The sequence below is a fragment of the Myotis myotis genome, unplaced genomic scaffold (assembly GCF_014108235.1).
Source record: "Myotis myotis isolate mMyoMyo1 unplaced genomic scaffold, mMyoMyo1.p scaffold_m19_p_5, whole genome shotgun sequence".
Lineage (NCBI taxonomy): Eukaryota > Metazoa > Chordata > Mammalia > Chiroptera > Vespertilionidae > Myotis > Myotis myotis.
This window is the reverse complement of record NW_023416357.1, coordinates 94947271-94968247: the sequence shown is the minus strand read 5'-3', so window position 1 is coordinate 94968247 and position 20977 is coordinate 94947271. Positions and strand designations below refer to the sequence as shown.

At 38.0% G+C, this 20977-nt stretch overlaps 1 protein-coding gene and 1 pseudogene across 5 annotated transcripts in view; one reads left to right on the top strand and one right to left on the bottom strand.

The window, feature by feature from the left end:
- ATF7IP2 (activating transcription factor 7 interacting protein 2) overlaps positions 1–20977 on the top strand; it is a 100018-nt gene that overhangs the window by 37266 nt on the left and 41775 nt on the right. For 4 of the 5 annotated variants that reach the window (XR_004967619.1, XM_036309848.1, XM_036309846.1 and 1 more), the window contains 3 exons: positions 13444–14288; positions 15743–15867; positions 20172–20306. Coding sequence is in view for 4 of the 5 variants with exons in the window: in XM_036309848.1 (XP_036165741.1) it covers positions 13454–14288; positions 15743–15867; positions 20172–20306 (1095 nt within the window). In the remaining variant the exon portion in view is untranslated. The remainder of the gene's footprint in view (positions 1–13443; positions 14289–15742; positions 15868–20171; positions 20307–20977) is intronic. The other variant, XM_036309849.1, reaches the window with a different exon arrangement.
- On the bottom strand, positions 12022–12486 carry LOC118656554 (annotated as a pseudogene).

Genomic DNA, 20977 nt, shown 5'->3' with positions numbered 1-20977 from the left:
GTAAGAAAGTGATCCAGTTTCATTATTTTGCATATATCTGTCCAGGTTTCCCAATACTATTTATTGAAGAGACTGTTTTTACCCTTTGTATATTCTTGCCTCCTTTGTAATAGAATAATTGGCCATATTGGTTTGTTATTCGCCTTTCAGGTTTTTGATTCTTCCTGATTTAATTTTGGGAGACTGTATTTTTCTAGGAATCTGTCTGTTTCATCTACATTGTCCAGCTTGTTGGCATATAGTAGTTCATAGTATTTTCTTACAATCCTTTGTATTTCTGTGATGTCAGTGGTTACTTCTCCACTTTTGTTTCCAATTTTATTTATTTGGGTCCTCTCTCTTTGTTTCTTGATGAGTCTAGCTAATGGTTTATCAATTTTGTTTATCCTTTCAAAGAACCACCTCTTAGTTTCATTGATTTTTTTTGTATTATTATTTTTTTAGTCTCTATGTTATTTATTTCTGCTCTAACCTTTATTATTTCCTTCCTTCTGCTTACTTTGTGCTTTTCTTATAGTTCTCTTTCTAGTTCTTTAAGTTGTAGTGTTAGATAGTATCTTATTAACTTTTCTTGTTTTTTGAGGTATGCCTGTAGTGTTACAGAAAAACCGGAGAAAAACCAAGCAATGCTCTGAGAGTTTGGAGTTACACTTTATTCACCGTGGTGGGCTTAGAGAAAATGAATTCAAATTCTAAGCAGAGCTACAAGCAGAACTTCCCTTTTTATGAAAGAGCCAGCCCTTTGTGCACTTAGTGGTTATCTTGCTGGTGGCCTTGAAAACTACACAGTTCTATCCAATTAAAAAATGCACCTGGCATGGCATTGGGCGTATCTGATCTCTGGCCTACAAGGTCAGACAGCTAAGTTTATCTTCCTCATTATTCAAGCAGGCTAAAGCAGGCTAGAAAGCAAACTTATTTTTTCAGAATAAGAGGCCGTCTAAAGAATAGCAGAGAATTCCAAACAGTAGTTTTACAGAATAGGGGTTTGCCTTCTCAGTAGTGCTATGAACTTCCCACTCAGGACTGCTTTGCTGCATCCCTGAGATTTTAGGTTGTTGTGTATTCATTTTCACTTGTTTCCAGGAAGGTTTTTATTTCTTTCTTGATCTCGTTGGTAAACCATTTATTGTTTAATAAGATGCTATTTTGCCTCCATGTGTTTGAATGTTTTGGGGTGTTTTTACTGTACTTGATTTCTAATTTCGTTGCACTGTGATCTGAGAAGATGTTTGATTTGATTTCAGTCTTCTTGAACTTGTGTAACCTTGGTTTGTGTCCTAACATGTGTTCTGTCTTTGCGAATGATCCATGTGCACTTGAGAAGAATGCATATTCTGCTGCATTGGGGTGAAATGTCCAATAAATGTCAATTAAATCCATCTGATCCACTGTGAACTTTAGAGTCTCTGTTTCCTTGTTAAAGTTTCTATCGAAGATCTATCCAGTGAAGTGAGAGGGGTGGAGGGGTGTTGAAGTCCCCTACTATGACTGTATTGTTGTCGATCTCTCCGTTAAAGTCCTCTAGAACAGTGATCATCAACCGGTATTCCACGGACCACTGGTGGTCCATGAGGTCCGAAAGGTTGGCGACGGCTGGTTTAAGGAAACCTTTGGAGCAGCGGTCACCAACCGGTGGTCCATGGACCACTGGCGGTCCGTCAGGTCTGAAAGGTTGGCGACCACTGCTATAGAAGTTTGTTTATATATTTAGGTTCTCCTTTATTGGGTGCATATATGTTTACCGGGATTATATCCTCTTGTTCTATCGATCCCTTTAGTATTATGTAGTGACTTTTGTTGTTTCTTGTGATGGCCTTCATTTTGAAGTGTATTTTATCAGATATGAGTATTGCTACTCCAGGTTTTTTTTCTTTTCCATTTGCATGGAAAATTTTTTTCCATCCCTTCACTCCTATCCTGTTTGTGTCTTTTGTTTTGAGGTGGGTCTCTTTTAGACAGGATATAGTTGGGTCATGTTTTTGTATCCATATAGCTACTCTGCACCTTTTGATTGGAGCATTTAATCCATTTACATTTAGGGTTATTGATAGGAACTTATTTATTGCCATTTTAATTCTGTATGGCTAGATTTCTCTCTGTTTCTTCTTCTCATTACAGCAATCCCTTTAGCATTTCTTGTAATGCTGGGTTGGTGGTGATGTACTCCTTTACCTTTTTTTTTGTCTGGAAAGCCCTTTATTTGATTGTTTATTTTGAATGATAGCCTACCTGGACATAGTAATCTTGATCTCAGATCCTTGCTTTCCATTGCCTTGAGTACTTCATGCCATTCTGAAGCAGGGGGTCCTGTGGGGGTGAGGACGACGGAGCCCCAACGCGCTAGGGCGTCTGCATGCACGACTCCGGAGACCAGGTTCATTGACACAGATCCGTTTCATTGAGGAACTACAGGGGTATATATAGCATGAGGGGACCAATCAGAGGGAGACACGTTGCTATAGGCGACCAATGGCTGAAATGCTGGGGTACTGTGCACGTGGCTCTAGGAGTTCATTCAGGCGGGCGTTGCTACTTCCTGGTGTGCCGAGGAAGCATGTCATGGTGGAGTGTGCTCACACCATTGCATCAGCCTTAGCGCTGAGACATACTTCCCGAGCTCTACGTACACCATTCCCTTCTGGCCTGTAGAGATTCTGATGAGAAATCAGGTGTCAGCCTTATGGGAACTCCTTTGTAGATAACAGTTTGTTTTTGTCTGGCTGCCTTTAAGATTCTTCCTTTGTCTTTTTTTGGTATTTCAATTATGATGTGTCTGGCCATGGGCCTGTTTGGGTTCTTCTTGTTTGGGGTTCTCTGTACCTCCTGCACTTGTGTGACTTTTTCCTTCTCTATGCCTTTCTTCCTTTCTGCCTCTTCTGGCACACTTGGCTATTCTAATATTGTTATGTTTCACATTGTTCCACAGCTCCCTTAAGCTGTTCTCCTGTCTTTTAATTGTTTTTTCTTTTTGGTTCTCTGATTGAGTGATATTTTCAATGCTGTCTTCTGATTCACTGATTCAATCCTCAGCTTCTTGTAATCGGCTCTGTATTCCTTCCTACGTTCTGTATTTGTGTTATGTCATTCTTTATATCAGACTGTTCTTTTTTAATAGTTACTATATCTTTTTTCATGCTCTTGAGCATTTTTTCCATCATTACTCTGACTTCTGATTCAGATAAATTTCTTATGTCTGCTTCATTTATCTCTTCTTCTTGAGAATTCTCTATTTCCTTCATTTAGGAGTTGTTTCTTTGTCTCATTTTGGCTTTCTGTTTGGGTTTGACTCAGGGGTCCTCAAACTTTTTAAACAGGGGGCCAGTTCACTGTCCCTCAGACTGTTGGAGGGCCGGACTATAGTTTAAAAAAAAAAACTGAACAAATTCCTATGCATACTGCACATATCTTATTTTGAAGTAAAAAAAAACAAAACGGGAACTGAAAGGGCAAGGGCTACACCCTCCATCTTATCCCGGATCCTCCATTTTTGGGGCAGCAGCCATTAGCCATGTGCTCAGCAAGGAGCTTCTTCCCGGAAGCCCAAGCCTCTGCTAGCCACACCTAGGATTTCTATAAACTAACCAATGACAATCAAGGGAAGAGCGCGCCATAGATACGACCACATCCTGTGTAACAAGACACCTACTTGCGCCTGGCCAGTCGTCAGGGCCCACAGTCCTCTCTCCTCCCCTTACTCCAACCACCCTATAAAGCCCCTCTCCACACAGAGCTAGCTCTCTTTGCTGCTTGCCGCTGGGTCGGTGAGTGTGGTCGGGGAGCCGAGCTAGCTCGAATAAAGACTCTTTGCTTTTGCATCGGACTCGGCTGGCTCCCTGGTGGGCTTTTGGGGATCCTGAAATCTGGGCATAACAGAACAAATACAATATTTGTATTTGCATGTGGCCCATGGGCCATAGTTTGAGGACCTCTGGACTATGTATTAGGTCAGTGATGGCGAACCTATTACACGTGTGTCAGAGGTGACACATGAACTCATTTTTTTGGTTGATTTTTCTTTGTTAAATGGCATTTAAATATATAAAATAAATATCAGAAATGTAAGTCTTTGTTTTACTATGGTTGCAAATATCAAAAAATTTCTATATGTGACACAGCACCAGAGTTAAGTTAGGGTTTTTCAAAATGCTGACATGCCGAGCTCAAAAGGTTCGCCATCACTGTATTAGGTAGATCCTCTACACCTCTCAATCTCTAGTGCATGACAGTGTTAAAAGCTGTTTCTGACTAATTAGATCAGCCATAGACTCAAAGCCACCAGAGACCACCTCTACCTACAGACTGATAGGATTCCAACTTGAATTGCCCACCAGGCAATCGTCCTCTGGTGTAGGGAGGGGTTTTTTCAATAGGGTAGGGCAGTTGCTTCTGCCTGGAGGCTAATTGTTATTTTTTAATCTCAAGTGGCATCAGGCAAGGTATTTTCCAATAGGGTGTGTCAACTGTCTTACCTCCAGGCAAGGCAAATGTCTATGTGGGAAAGATGTCCTCTGCTGCGTGAGGAAGTATTTGGCCTAGGAAGCTGGCGTTTCTGCTTTCTGAGCTCTATCCCTTGGATCCCCAGTCCTGGCTTCTGCTCTCACAGCTCCAGTCTGCTTCACCCTCCCTCTATCCGAGCACAAGGTGGGTGGATCCACAGGGATTTTAGTGCATTGGCCCTTTAAGAGGGTGCCGGAATTTTCAGTTGTTACTCCCTGGCAGACAGCACCCCACTGCTTTTCACAGCCAGATGTTATGTGGGTATCCTTCTCAGTTTTGGTGCTCTGTGCTGGGGGGCCCAGCTTGGGGATTAAATCCCAGAGTTCTCAGTGGCAACCCCTTACAGCTGAGATATCTCACTGGGTGCCTGACCAACCCTTTCGTGCCTCTGCCGCTCCTGCCAGTCTCTATGTGGTCTCCACTTTCAGTCCTTGGGTATCAGGGTTCTCTCCTGTGAGTTTTCTGTTGATTATTCAGGAAGTTTTTCTATATTTTAGTTGTAATACCAATTTGTTCTTGGGAGCAGGTTTGTGCAGGATCCACTTACTCTGCCGCCATTTTTAATCTTCCTGGCCATATAGGTTTGGATTTACTTCTGTATTCTCTATTCTGTTGCAATGATCTCTTTGTCTTTTTTTATGCCAGCACCATGCTGTTTTGATTACTATAGTCTTGTGGTATAGTTTGATATCAGGTAGTGTGATACCTCCAACTTTGTTCTCCTTTCTCAAGATTGCTTTGGCTATTCAAGATCTTTTGTGATTGCTTACAGATGTTAGGATTATTCTAATTCTGTGAAAAAGCCATTTGAATTTTGATAGGAATTGCTTTGGGTAGTATGGACATCTTAATCTTACTAATTCTTTCTACCCATGAACGTGGCATACCATTCCATTTATTGTTGTCTTCAGTTGTTTTCTTCAATGTCTTAAAGGTTTTTTGAAATACAGGTCTTTACCACTTTGGTTATATTTGGTTATATTTATTCTTACTGATGCAGTTATAAGTGGAGTTGTTTTCTTAATTTTTCTTTCTGATGGTTCCTTAACTGCTATACAAAAATGCAACTGATATCTGAATATTAATTTTGTACCCTGCTACTTTACTGAATCCAGATACTGGCTTTTTGGTGGAGTCGTTAGTTCTTTATATATATATAGTATCCTGTCATCTGAAAATGAAAATTTTCTTCTTTCTTTCCAATTTGGATGCCTTTTATTTCCTTTTCTTGTCTGATTGCTGTTACTAGGACTTCCAAGACCATTTAAATAAAAGTGGTAAAAGTAGACATCTTTGGTTTTGATGAGTATGATGTTAGCCGTGGTTTGTCATATATGGCCTTTATTATATTGATGTGTGTTCACTCTTTGCTGAGAGTTTTTATCTTAAATGAATGCTGGATTTTGAAATGCGTTTCCACATCTATTAATAGGATCATATGATTTTTATTCTTGATTTTGTTTGTGTGGTGTATTACATTATTCAACTTGCAGACATTGGACCAGCCTTAAATACTGGGAATGAATTCCACCTGATCATGATATATGATCCTTTTAATATACATATTGCTAAATTTGGTTTGCTCGTATTCTTTATAGAATTTTTCCATCTATCCTCATCAGGGATGTTAGCATATATATTTTGGAATGTCTTTGGTTTTGGAATAAAATGAGCTAGGCAGCCTTCCCTCCTTTTCCGTTATTTTGAAATAGTTTGAGAAAGGTAAGTGTTAATTTTTCTTTGAATGTTTGGTAAAAGTCACCTGTGAAGCCATCAGGTTCAGGACTTTTGTTTGTTGTGAACTTTTTAATTATTAATTCAATTTCTTTAGTATTTATTGATCTGCTCAGATTTTCTGTTTCTTCTTTATACAGTCTAAGAAGATTATATTTTTCTAGGAATCTATCCATTTCTTCCACATTGTCCAGTTTGTTGGCATATACTTGTTCAGAGTACTTTCTTATAATCCTTTGTATTTCTATAGTGACAGTTATCACTTCTCCTTTTCTTTTCTTAATTTTTTTAAAAAATATATTTTATTGATTTTTTACAGAGAGGAAGGGAGAGAGAGAGTTAGAAACATCCATGAGAGAGAAACATTGATCAGCTGCCTCCTGCACATCTCCTACTGGGGATGTGCCCGCAACCCCCGAATCGAACCTGGGACCCTTGAGTCCGCAGGCCGACGCTCTATCCACTGAGCCAAACCGGTTTCGGCTCTCCTTTTCTGATTTTACTTGGTTCCTCTCTTTTTCTTGATGAGTCTGGTTAAAGGCTTATCAATTTGGGTTCTTTTCAGAGAACCAGCTTTTTATTAATTTAATCTTTTGTAATCATTTTAGACTCTATTTTATTTGTTTTCACTCTGATATTTGTTATTTCCTTCTTTTTACACTCTTTGGGCTTTATTTTTCTAATTCCTTTAGGTGTAAGGTTAGATGGTTTATTCTTGATTTTTCTTGTTTCTTTTCTTTAAGTATATTTTATTGATTTTTTACAGAGAGGAAGGGAAAGGGATAGAGAGTTAGAAACATCCATGAGAAAGAAACATGGATCAGCTGCCTCCTGCACACCCCCTACTGGGGATGTGCCCGCAACCAAGGTTACATGCCCTTGACCGGAATCGAACCTGGGACTCTTCAGTCCACAGGCCGATGCTCTAGCCACTGAGCCAAACTGGTCAGGACATATTTTTCTTGAGGTAAGATTGTATTGCTGTGAATTTCCCTTTTGGAACCACTTTGGCTATTTCTGGTAGATTTGGGGTCATTGTGTTTTCATTATTGTTTGTCTCAAGATATCTTCTGATTTCTTTCTTGATCTTTTTATTAACCCATTTATTACTTAGTGTCATGTTATTTAGCCTCCATGTGTCTGTGTGTTTTTCAGTTTTCTTCATGTAATTGATTTCTAGTTTCATACCCTTGTGGTCAGAGAAGATGCTTGATAAGATTTTAACCTTCTTAAATGTATTGACTCGTTTTGTGGCCTCACATATGGTGTATCCTAGAAAATGTTTTGTGTACACTTGAAAAGAATGTATATTTGCCCTGACCTAGTAGCTCAGTTAGTTAGAGCATGGTCCTGATATGCCTATGTTGTGGTGTGATCCCCAGTCAGGGCACATACAAGAATCAACCAAAGAATACATAAATAAGTGGAACAATAAATCTATGTTTCTCTGTCTCCCTCTTTCTCTCCCCCCACCCCGCCTTTGTCTCTCAACCTTTCTCTCTCACTCAAATAAACAAATAAAAATTTTTTAAATATATTTTTATTGATTTCAGAGAGGAAGGAAGAGGGAGAGATAGAAACATCAATGATGAGAGAGAATCATTGATTGGCTTCCTTCTGCACAGCCCCCACTGGGAATCAAGTCCGCAACCCGGACATGTACCCTTGACTGGAATCGAACCCTGGACCCTTCAGCCCGCGACGCTCTATCCACTGAGCCAAACGGGCTAGTGCACAAATAAAATTTTTCAGAAAAAGAAAAGAACATATATTCTGCTGTTTGGGCAAGTCCTAAAAATATCAATTGAGTCCATCTGGTTTAATGTATCATTTTATGGCCTCTGTTCATCAGTCTATCCCTTTATATCCACCAATATTTGCCTTATATATTTAAGTGCTACATTGGATTTATAGATGTTTACAAGAGTTATGATCTTTTGTTGGATTGACCCCTTTCTCATTATGAAATGTCCTTTGTCTCTTATTACAGCCCTTATTTTAAAATCTAGCTTATTTAAGTATTCTTCTATATCAGCTATTTTTGTTATTCCATTTGCATGAAATAACTTTTTTCATCCCTTTACCTTCAGTCTGTGTGTCTTTTGATATGAAGTGCGTCTCTTGTAGGTAGCTTATGTACAGGATTTGTTTTTTTATCCATTCAGCCACACTATGGTTTTTTTAAAGGAGTATTTAATTCATTTACACTTAAAGGAATTATTTATTGGTCTGTAGTTATTGCAGTTTTATTCATTGTTTTCTGATTGTTTTTGTAGTTTTCATTTCTTACTCTCTTTCTCACTTCCCTTGTCTGTGATGATTAACAGTGTTGCATTTGGATTCCTCTCTCTTCATTTTTTGTTTATCTTGTGTTTTGGTTTGTGGTACCATGTAGCTCACATATACTAAGTTGTTGACAGCAGTCTATTTTAAGCTGCTTGTCACTTAAGTTTTAACATTCTAAAGTTACCCCTTCATTTGTATTTTTTTCTCATTTTTTCTTTTGTGCATGTGTTTGTGGGTATCCCTTACTTTATTGTAATTATACATGATCTTTCTACTTTTTTGCCTTGTAAGCTTTGTGTTAGCTTTATATTTGTTTGATCCATTGTGTTTACAAAATGTTTTCCTTTGTCAGTGAGAACTTTTTTATTTGCTATATTTTCTTATTCATACTTTTGATCTTTTGTTGTTTACTTAATGAAATCCCTATAACGTTTCTTGTAATTCTGGTGATGAATTCCTTTAGCGTTTTCTTATAGTAACTAGCTCTTCTTCGATTCTAAATGATAGCTTTCCTGGGTAGAGTTATATTGATTGTAGAACCTTGGTTTTCATCACTTAATATTTTGTGCCATTCCTTCGTGGCTTCCATAGTTTCTTTTGAAAATAGCTGATTATCTTATGGAAGCTCTTTTGTTCATAACTGACTTCTTTTCTCTTTTATGATTATCTCTTTGCCTTTAACCTGTGACATTTTAATTATGATGTGTGCTGGGACTCTTCGGGTTCATCTTATTTGGGACTCTGCACTTCCTGAACTTGTATGTCTATTTCCTTCTGCATGTTAGAGAAGTTTTCAGTCTTTTTTTTTTTCTTCTTCAAATAGGTTTTCAAATCCCTTGCTCACTCTCTCTTCTCCTTCAGGTACCCTTATGATGTGAATGTGGGTATGCTTGATGTTGTCCCAGAATGCCCTTTAAACTATCTTCATTTTTTTTTTTCTTTTAGCTATTCTGATTAGGTGTTTCCACTTCCGTGTCTTCTTGATCCTGTTTCATCTAATCTGCTGTTGATTCTCTCCAATATATTCATTTCATTTAATGTATTCATCACGGCCCCCACTGGGGATCATTTTCTGACTGCCTCCCCTCCTCCCCTCCTATGGTTTCTAAGGTTTCGCTGAGTTTATCTGTTCTTCCCCTAAGTTCAGTGAGCATTCTTATAGCCAGTGTTTTGAACTCTGTATCCAGCAGATTGCCTGTCTCCATTTCATTTAGTTCTTTTTCTGGAATTTTGCCCTCTTCTTTCATTTAGGACATGTCTCCTCATTTTGGCTGACTCACTGTGATTTTTTTTTTCCTGTTTATTAGGTAGATCTGCTACATCTCCTAGTCTTGGCAGAATGGCCTTATGTAGTAGGTGACCTGTGAGGCCCATTGGCACAGTCTCCCTATTACCCTTAGCTGGATGCACAAGGGGCATGTATCCCTTGTGTGGGTTGTGTGTGCCTCTTGTTGTAGTTGAGTCATGATTGTTTTTGGTATATCAGTGGGTTTGATTGACCATTGGGCTACCTGGCTTTGAGGGTTGTTTGTGACTACAGCGGATAAGTAGTTGTGTGTGGGCTGACCCCTCCTCCCCCCAGAAGGAAAGTCACATTAACAGAGCCCTCGTGCCAGCCATTCTGCCCTTTGGATGTGTCATTTGTGGAGCTGGTTGAATGGTGCTCTTGTGTGTTATCAAGCTGGCAACCAGTTGTGTTGTTTCTGGAGCCTCTTGGGAGGGCACAGGTAGGGGCCACATGCTGGGAGTCATCTGCAGTTGGTGGCTGCTTGTGCTGGGCCTAGAGGCTCTTGAAAGAAGCTATGCTGTGAACTGAGGCTGGCTGCTACTAGTGCCAATCTTGGGATGCTTTGGTGTGGGCACCACAATGTGAGCTGAAGCCACCTGTCACTTGTGTTGGGTTTCTGGCTGATTAATTGAAGCTATATATATTACAAGTCAACACTGGTTGCAGCTTTATAATAGGCTTGGAGCCACCTGGTGGTGGTGTAATGTACCCCATGAATCACACAAAGGACAACCCAAGAAGTCACATTAAGAAGTCTTTATTCAAAAGCCAGCGGCTGCGAGGGGGCATTAGCTCTCCAAATCTCGCAGCTCTGAGTGACTACAGTACTGAGCTTATAAAGACAAAAAAACCACATCCTGCTAGACGTTGGAATGTAGAGCTATCTTGTGAAAGCAGATTGTACAGAAGCAAACTGAGCAAAGTTAGTTATCTCTAAAAGTTAATTATAGTTTTAGTTTTTGGAGCCATTGAGTCAAGGGACAACATTCCCAGAGCCACTGAGTCAATGGAAAAGCAATTAAAGCAATTTTTGCAGTTCTGGTCCTCAGGCACAGGAAAATAACCCTTGTAAAGCCATAATGTGGGCTGGCAACATAATGGGGTAATTTATGTGAGTTTCCAGGTCTCATTCTGGAAATGGAGGTTTAACTACCCTATTGTTTAAGCAAGCAAATGTTTACAGTAGCCAGAATAGCAGGGTTAAAATTTATGCAGCAGTTTTTACCTGAGATGAATGTTACTATGCTTCATTGCTTCAATGGAAGTCACAATGCATGTTGAGAGCAGTCACCACTTGTGCCAGCCTTGGGGCTACTTAGCAAGAAATACAGGGCATGATTAGTCCAACTGCTTCTGTTTGAAGTTTGTGGGCTTTTCAATAAAGTCCACAGCATAATGCTACTTGTGTGGAAGCCCCTGGAAACAGCTCGTTTTGGGTGGGTAAGGTGGGTGGGACTGCATCTCAAGAAATCACCAGAGCTGGACAAACATTGTTAGCCAGGTTAATGGAGAGCTCAGCTTTGGTACCTGTGTGGGGCTGCCAGTTTTGTGAGATTAAGACTGAACAAAGAACAGTGGTGCCTGCCAGCACTTCCATCCCCAGAGAGAACTGCCCTGACCCCTGACCTTCAAGCCCTTCCTCTGAAACCAGTCAGTTCAGCTCCTCTATGTATGTCCCTGGCGCTCTTTGAACTGCTGCCCCTTGGCTGGAGCACAGAGCGAGTGAGTTTGTGAGTGAGCAAGTGAGTTTGTGAGGGGGCGAATTCTTGCAGTGGGGAAAAGGGGGGTTTCACTCGAGGAATTCCTGGGACTCATTATGGACACTCCTCTTCCCATCACTTTTGCCCTGGGCTGGTGAGCCAGGTGAGAGGCTGGCACCCCTCACTCTTCTGGGGGAACTTTAAAGCTGAGATAATCCTCTGATTTTTAATACTTACACCGTTAGTGTGGGACCTGCCCCTACCACATCCCTGTCCCTTCTACCAGTCTCATTGTGGCATCTTTATATTTTCTAGTTCTAGGACTTCCATTCAGCTAGTCTTCAGGTGGTTCTCAATAATGGTTGTTGAATAAGTTAGTTGTAATTTTGATGAGGTAATGGTAGGAGGCAAACACAGCATTTAGCTCCCACCATCTTAACTGGAAGTACTGCAGTATTCCTCTCCCCCCCCCCATTTAAACAATAATTTTATTGTTTGAGTACATAGATAAATTTATGCCACTTGGGCAGAGTCTGTGGATGTCTCCTATGTCTAGTTGCAGGGGAGGATTTGTTTGGTCTTATAATATTAAGCCAACCAGTGAATACAGCTATTGATCAAAATTGGACAGAATTTACAAAAAGGATCAGAATCCTTTTTTTAAAAAAATTTTTTTTTTTATTAATTTTTTATATGTTCCTCTCAAGATGCTTTTGAACAGCAATAGTTTTCTTAATAGTAGAGATGCTCAAGAACATCAGGAGCAAATCCTTTTGACTTAAGAATTCTCAAGATTGTATTGCCTGTCACTTATGTAACACTATTTTCTCAAGATCACACTGATTTGTGTTGAGTCAGCCCCTTCTTGGCCAGTTTGTAGATCTGCTGTTTCACATTGTCACAGGTCAACTTCAGCCAGGTGGGGATGATGCAGTGGCAGGGCAAAGCTGACTAGGACAAGCCTTTACTTGGGAGCATGCATGCAGCCCATTATGGCCACAGACAAGCAGCAAAAAAAGAGCAATATTCCTTTCTTTTAGACCAGTTACTTACCCACCGTTCAGATAGAAGTTGATGTGGACACTGAGATAAATACTAAAATATTTCTCTGCTATGTGGTAGATTTTCCTTAAATTATGAGAAACAATCAATAATTAAGTATTATAGCCGTAGCCGGCTTGGATCAGTGGATAGAGCGTCAGCCTGCAGACTGAGGAGTCCCAGGTTCGATTCCGGCCAAGGGCACATGCCTGGGTTGCGGGCTTGGTCCCCAGTAGGGGGTGTGCAGGAGGCAGCCGATCAGTGATTCTCTCTCATCATTGATGTTTCTGTCTCTCTCCTTCTCCCTTCCTCTCTGAATCAATAAAGAAATATATTTTTAAAAATATTTAAGTATTATAAAACCTAAATTGGCTTTCTTATTATAACTGGCATCATGCTGTGTATCTTAGTGCTCATTTCATATTCATGCATATTGGGAATTACTCCTGCAGTACCATTTATTTTGAAAATTTGAATGTTAGGAAAGCTTTTAAAAAGTGCCACTGTGTGTAGAAAATGAAATGTTCTATGTAAAACATTGTTTTCTGTGTTTATGAACAATTGCAACTTAATCTTAGATTATCTAACGTACGGCCTGCTTAGATTATTTAAACCAGAAGTTAATGGTTATAGCAGTAAAGTGATATAAAAAGTGGCCAGGTAAATGATCAGGTTTAGTAACAAGTAGAGGCTTACTAGCACTATACATTTTGAATTTATACAGTTTAAATTTATAGAAAGGAATTGAAATTATTTGTACATTTTAGTAAATGTGGATTTTCAATAAAAATAACTAAATGAAGAGATAGTCTCAACATTGTTTTAATATTGTAAATAGATGTTAGCTTTTGTCTGCTGGAGAAATGCTTTTAAATATGGTATCTTAAATTCTAGGTTATGAAAGATGGCAAGTCCAGATAGAAGTAAACGGAAGATATTAAAAGCCAAAAAAACAATGCCTGCCAGTTGCCGGAAACAAATAGAGATCCTCCATAAGTCAAAGAATGTTGAAGCACAGAAAACAGCAGCAATTGGGAATAATGTGTCAAGTGATAATCAGAATTCAAGTGTTGTCATAAATAACAAATGTAGAGATTCTGAAAATGATGGTTCCTCATTGGACTCTAATAAAAATTCCGCGTGCTCACAAAAAAGTAAAGTATCTTCTCAGAATTCAATAAAACCACTAGAAATTGATTTGGAAACAAGATCGCAGTCCACTGAAGAACAAGTTGTATGCCCTTACCAAAAGCCAAGTGAACCAATAGCATCTCCCAGGAATCTGTCTACACAAGAGGCAAAAGATTCACAAAACACTTCTGAAAACTGTAACAAGGCAAATGTAATAAGATCCTGTTTTGAACAACAGGAAGAGGATTGTAATCTGAAATCCATTAGTAACGAACACAGTGCATTGAGTAGTATAGTTCAAATGTCAAATTCTACAGTAATCAATACCTTGGATAAAAGAATTGACAAGATAGTTTCCCATTTAGAAACAAACTCCAATTCTGCATCGCATGATAAGAGGCAAAATGACGTTTTGATTTCAAGTTCAGACAACCATTTTGTGCCTGTTGCTAAAATACCTACGGCAGTAAATTCAGTCATTTATAGTAACTGTACTGCTGACAGTTTGAAAAGTGAAGACTCCTATAGAACCTATCATTCTATCATTTCAAATGGTGAAAATACAGAGTCAACATGGCTGTCATCACTTGACACAGATAGTAATAACAGTAAGTGTATACTTGTATGTCTTCTGGGGAAATCAAAATAATCACTGTCTTTTAGTGGGTTTTATAGTCTCAGATATAGAAACAGTAGAGTACATACCCCATGGGGCAAAAGTATAGTTGTTTGGAAAATAATACCATAATTAATAAGTAATTATACAGGAATAAGCTATTTTGTGTACTCGGAACTATAAACCTATTTTAGTCACACCCTGTATAGACAGGGAAAAGGTAAACAATGACAAATATTTCAGAGGATCTTGTTTCTGAACCATCCTTGGTGGGGAGGGGAAATAGTACCCTCTATATCCAAAGGCAGTAACTTCTGTCAAGAAATCAGTCACAAAAAAACAAAAGGTGGTTTATAGCATTTGCTTGGTTTATTTCATCTACATATTTTCTTATTTTGAAGTTTTATTTATTAGATTAGGAGACTAGTTGAAAGAGAGAGTGGATTTTTAAATTGTTGGTGAACTCATTTTTTTTTTTTCATAGAATTGACCTGTAAATCATGTGCCAAGTATATGTGCATATACATACATACTTGTGTGTGTGTGTGTGTGTGTGTGTAGAGCAGTGATAGCGAACCTTTTGAGCTCCGCGTGGCAGCATTTTGAAAAACCCTAACTTAACTCTGGTGCCATGTCACACAGAAATTTTTTGATATTTGCAACCATAGTAAAACAAAGATTTATATTTTTGATATTTATTTTATATATTTAAATGCCATTTAATAAAGAAAAATCAACCAAAAAAATGAGTTTGCGTGTCACCTCTGACACGTGTGTCATAGGTTCGCTATCACTGGTGTAGAGAGAGAAATGTGCCAAGTATATGTACATATACATACATACTTAGTGTGTGTGTGTGTGTGTGTGTGTAGAGAGAGAGAAATGCATTAAATAATTAACCAATGAAGTTCTAGGGTTAGAAAATCATTAAAATAGCTAAAGTATATTTCACTCAAAGTAGGATGTTTGTGTAGCTTAAGGAAATATAAGGAAAAGCTGAGTTTATAGGATAAATTTTGTCTAGGCTTCAGAGTGATCATTTAACAAGATGAATTTAAAATTGCTTAAAAATAGGATCACCTATTAAAAATATGTAGGACTACCTAAGTAACTGTTTATAGAAATATAGTAACTACTTAAGTAACTAAGTAGAAAATTAAATGCTATAATTTATTCCATTTTTTTAGTATTAACTAGATATTAAATGTATATTAAGTAGGATTGAAGGGGAAATGCATCTCAGGCCACAACCCTACTTACGATATTCATTTTTAAAAATAAATTAGATTGTTGCAGTTTTTTATACAATTGCATTTTCTAAAAAAATGCTGTCAATTGCCACATTTTAGTTTTTCCATTTGCTGAGAAGGTCTAGAAATTAGAGAATTGCCCTGTTTCCTTCATTAGAAGGAGTATTTTTATCTCCGATCTTTCCATTTCCTCAAGGCCATAATCATAAGAAGAGGATGTTTTCAGAAAACAAAGAAAATGTTAAGCGCCTGAAAACTTCAGAGCAAATTAATGAAAATTTTTGTGTAGCTCTGGAAAAGCAAACAGCATTTCTGGAACAGGTAAAGTATCGGGGCTTAAATATTTGCTTCAGAAACTTCTACTTTTGATTAGTAAAATATGGTAAAAGTCGTCCTGGCTAGTTGGATGAGTGTCATCCTGTACACCAAAAGGTCACTGGTTAGATTCCCGTTCTAGGCTCATGCCCAGATTTCAGGTTTGATCCTCGCTAAGGATGCTTAAGGGAGGCAGCCAGTCAATGTTTCTCTCTTACATTGATGTTTCTCTCCCTTTCTCCTTCCCTCCCTTTCTCTCTCCCATTCTCTCTAAAATCAATAAAAATATATATTTTTAAAAAAGGAATAGTTGCCCTGGCAGGTTTTGCTCAGTGGTAAAGAGAATTAGCCCAAGGGTCACAGGTTTGATTCTCAACCCAGTTGAGCAGGAGATGTCTATCTGTCTCCCTCCCTCCCTCCCTCCCTCCCTTCCACTCTCTCTAAAAAATCTATGGGAAAAGTATCCTCGGGTGAGGATTTTAAAAAATGGTAAAAGTTACTTGATCTCCACAATGACTTAGTACAGATGACTTTCACTTGATGCAAAGCTGGTATATGAAAAATGAATTAGCAGATGGAGGTATTAGGGGAAGATAATTATTTACATTACCAAGATATCTCTAGTTACTTGAGAATGATCCTATGCAGAGTCACCCTAGATAGAGTGCTCTGGTAGAAAGAGTATGGGATTTTCAGTAATTATTGCATTCAAATCTCTTTGTGAGTCATATACCCCAGGGACTTGAGCTTTGCTGAAAAATCTATTTTGTACTGGTAATGAGGTTCTTTGGTCTGTATTTGTAGCTATTTGTAGAAATTATCACAATTGCTCACTATTTCAGACAACCCAAAGTTCATTGCATAGTCCTGTTACATTTAGGTTTACTTGCCCTAATTTCCAAGTTTTCGTAGGTATGCTGTATTATCTGACATTTTGCTTTATAGTATCATTAAACACATGTTTTGCTTTCATTTTTGCCCAATTTCATCTCATTGTATTACAGTTTCCATACATGTCTGATCAACTGAGTTTAAGGAGCTTCAGTTTTAGTAGGTCCTGTTTTGATTACCATATTTTGTAATTTTACTGTATTTACCATTAGAATGCCACAACTAAAAGACATTAAGTAGTAAATGGATGCCTGTCAGCTGTAATGGAACAAAAATGTCCTAATTCAAACTATTCTGCTTACTGTATCCAAAACAAAAACACTACTGGTTTTTAAAAACAGGCCATTACAATTATGTAGTTTCATGTTATATGAATGTATATTCATATAATACCTGGAAGCCATTTTGAAAGATGAATGCTGAACCAGCTTAATAGATGAGTCAACAGTTTTTCCCTTTCTATCTCTTGTTTTCTTCCAGGAAGACCAAAAGAGACACTAATAAAAAATATGTAAATGTTCTATTGTTTGCAGGAAAAGGGTGCCAGAATTATGGTAACCATGGATGCAATTTAAGAAAATGTTGAAAAATATTATAGCTGGGTCTTTTTTTTTCTGTATCCTGCCCTCGTACCCCCCCCCCTCGCCCCCCATAGCTGTGTCTTATTCCCAGTGATTAGTAACTGAATTCAGAAATAAGGTCTGATATGGATATATAAAGACAAAATTTAATGTTTGAACGTTTTAATTTCACTGGCATGGAAAAATCAGGGTTTTCCTTCACTCTTATCTGCTTCACAAAATAGTTGATCCAAGCTGACACAGAAAATAGTCCTTCCCAATGACATTTAGGGAATGCAGTCTATTTTATCTTCTCACCTACCCCCCCACCCAGAAATTTATTGCACATTCCCTAAAGACAACTTGGGTTTTAGCTAATTCCTATCTTTTTACCTACCTCTAAATAGCTGAGCTAGCTTACTCTCACTTGATGTTTTGATTCCTGTTCAAACAGTAAACTTTCTAAACCACATCTGTTTTTCTTCCTTGAATCCCAGTGGACTAGGGTCTCCCGTTCGTACGTTGTTCTTTCCTATGAGAGAATTCTGGGGCTGCTGACTTCTTTTGAGGTTTCATAAGGATCTTGGCTTAATTGGTTCCAATTAAATTATTGAAGTAGAGGAGTTTTTCTTCTAAAATCCAAGTTAGTCGCTCCATCCACCATCTTAGATAGTTGAGGCACATTGGAGATACAATTGCCAGTCTTTGTCCAATCTTTAGGCTACTTTGTCTGCAATCTGAAAATTGTATCTAGGACTTCCATCTGATTTTATAATTTTAACACAGTACCATTGGCAGAAGACATTCATAAGGTATTTGTTAGAGGTTATTGTGTCTGTCCTCTATATGAGGAACAACACCACTAAATGAGAACAAATGTCCAATCTAAGAGGAATCTACCAGTTGGTGGATATTGAGTCCAAAATAATCAAGTTATCAGAGTCTGCTTCCATCTGAATCACCAGGAATACTTGTTTAAATTATGGTTTCTTTTTTTCTTTTTTAATTTTTTTATTGTTGTTGTTAATCCTCATCCAAGGATATTTTTCCATTGATTTTTAGGGAGTGGAAGAGAGAGGGAAAGACAGAGAGAGACATCAATGTGTGAGAAACACATCAATTGGTTGCCTCCTGCTCAAGCCCTGACCAGGGCCCGGGCTAGAGAGGAGCCTACAACCAAGGTACGTGCCCTTGACAGAGTCGAACCCAGGACCCTTTGGTCCATAGGCCAATGCTCTAGCCACTGAGCCAAACCAACTAGGGCTAAATTATGGTTTTTTAAGCTCACTAATAGTTGAAGACTGTTCTTTTAGGCTACTCTTTTCTTTTCTTTTTTTTTTTTTTAAATATATTTTATTGATTTTTTACAGAGAGGAAGGGAGAGAGATAGAGAGTTAGAAACATCGATGAGAGAGAAACATCGATCAGCTGCCTCCTGCACATCCCCCACTGGGGATGTGCCCGCAACCCAGGCACATGCCCTTGACCGGAATCGAACCCGGGACCCTTCAGTCCACAGACGACGCTCCATCCACTGAGCCAAACCGGTTTTGGCGGCTACTCTTTTCTTAAACTAACAGTCCCCTTTCCAAGAAATTCTATTTGGTGAATCCAGGGGAGAGCCTGGGAATTTGTGACTTTTTAATCCTGAGGATATGTTTCTCATTGATTTTTGAGAGAGAGTAAGATCGAAGTGAGATAGAAACATTGATCACTTGCCTCCTATAAGTGTCCCAACTGGGAATCAAATCATAGATCAACCAATGTAGATATGTGCTTTGACTAGGAATCAAACCCACAACCTTTTTTTAGTGTATGGGAGAGCGCTCTAACCAATTGAGCCAGCCATCCAGCCAGGGCAAGAATTTGTGACTTTTAATCAGTATCCCATGTAATTCTTCCTCACCAGGAAGTTTGACAAACACTGTGGCATTTGCTTGTTAGCAAAATGTTATTCCCATATTCAGAACACTGAGATATTTCTCCAAGGTTATGAACTTCACTTATTGACCCCAGCCAGTGAACTTGCAAGCGTGCAGTAATCCATAATAACCACATGAGTGACAGGTATTGGGTGTCAGTAAAAATAGTATTGGTATGTGTTTCCGAGCATTTTACATAACACCTATTTTAAGCACTTATTTATTTAATCAAATATTTAAAAGTTGTGAAAATATTAATGACAATCATATCTAATGTTGAAAAACTTGAAGAAATATTAATGAAGCATTACAGAAGAAATCAAGTAGAAAATAGTGTTGAAGAGTAAGAACAATTGAAAATGAGAAGGAAAAACCTTAGAAATAATAAAAAAAAAATACTGAATTACATCCAGGTGATATCAGTATAAAAGAGTTTAGCATACAAACTTTTAAGTTCCAATTTTGAGCACCAAGAACAAGATATTAGGGTAAAGTTGTAAATATTACTATTAAATACGTTAAATGTATTAATGCAGGTTTTGTTATTAAGAGAGACTACCTAACTCTGTTATAAAAGTTGCGTATATGACCATACACATTGAGCAAATAACTACATATGACTGTTCATGGCAGGGTCAAGGATAAAACTTTCATAACCTGCTCCATCTCTACTACAGACCAACCAGCCATTTTCATTGGGCTCTGATTTTCAGATAAGTGGAGTTCCTTTTTATGGAATAGTAGGTTTAAGTTGTATGTTCTATTGAATTTGATGCTCAACCTTTAAAAAACTTACTGGTCTATAAATATAAATGTAAACATAATAATAGAAAGTATACTTTATTGGTTACAGAGAAGAGCAAAGCTTTTTAAGAAGTAAAAAAAATTGCTTTTAAATTTGAAACGGGGTATTTTGGTTTTTATTTTAAAATTCTAGGTCAAACATTTGATTCAACAGGAGATCTGTAGTATACATTACAAACTATTTGATAACAAACTGAGAGAATTGACTGAACGCATTGGGAAGACACAGTGCAGGAATAAACATGAAGCAATAGCTGATGAACTCTTCGTAAGTTTCTAATTTCACTTGAGTCCTTTTAAAAAGTAGAATTTGGTGATGTTTTATATGTTAGGGAAGGAAAACAATATAGGCAGACCCAAATATGATCTCTGGCCACAAACCTGATGTACGAGCTTTCCATAGGTTAAGAATTCATTATATCTTAGCAGTATTGGCCCTTGTCATGCATGTACTTTTAGAAATAGAAGCTATTCTGATATTGACACGCTTAAGTACATAGGCAATTTCTTTTAATTCAAAATACAGGGTGTCCCCAAAAAATATATACACACTATAACGGCAGTGTTTATTAAAAATACATTTCATTTTCAAAATGTAATAGAATCTAGAGCAGCTGATAAAGTGTGTATACGTTTTTGGGGGTACCCTAGATAGTCTGTATTAGAGCTTGTGGAACCAGTTTCAGGGGTTTTTTTTCTTTCAATCTTCAGTATACACTCACTTGCTGATTGGTGTTTCTACCAACATTAATTTTATTATGGATTAATTTGAAGTTTGGTATTTTTATTTTCCATTCTAGAATATTATACCAGCATCAAATATGATGTTTTTAATTGAGTTCACATTGGCTTATAACATTATATAAGTTTCAGGTGTACAATAGTATGTAATCCAGTATCTATACATTGTAGCATCCTTACCACCAAAAATCTAGTTCC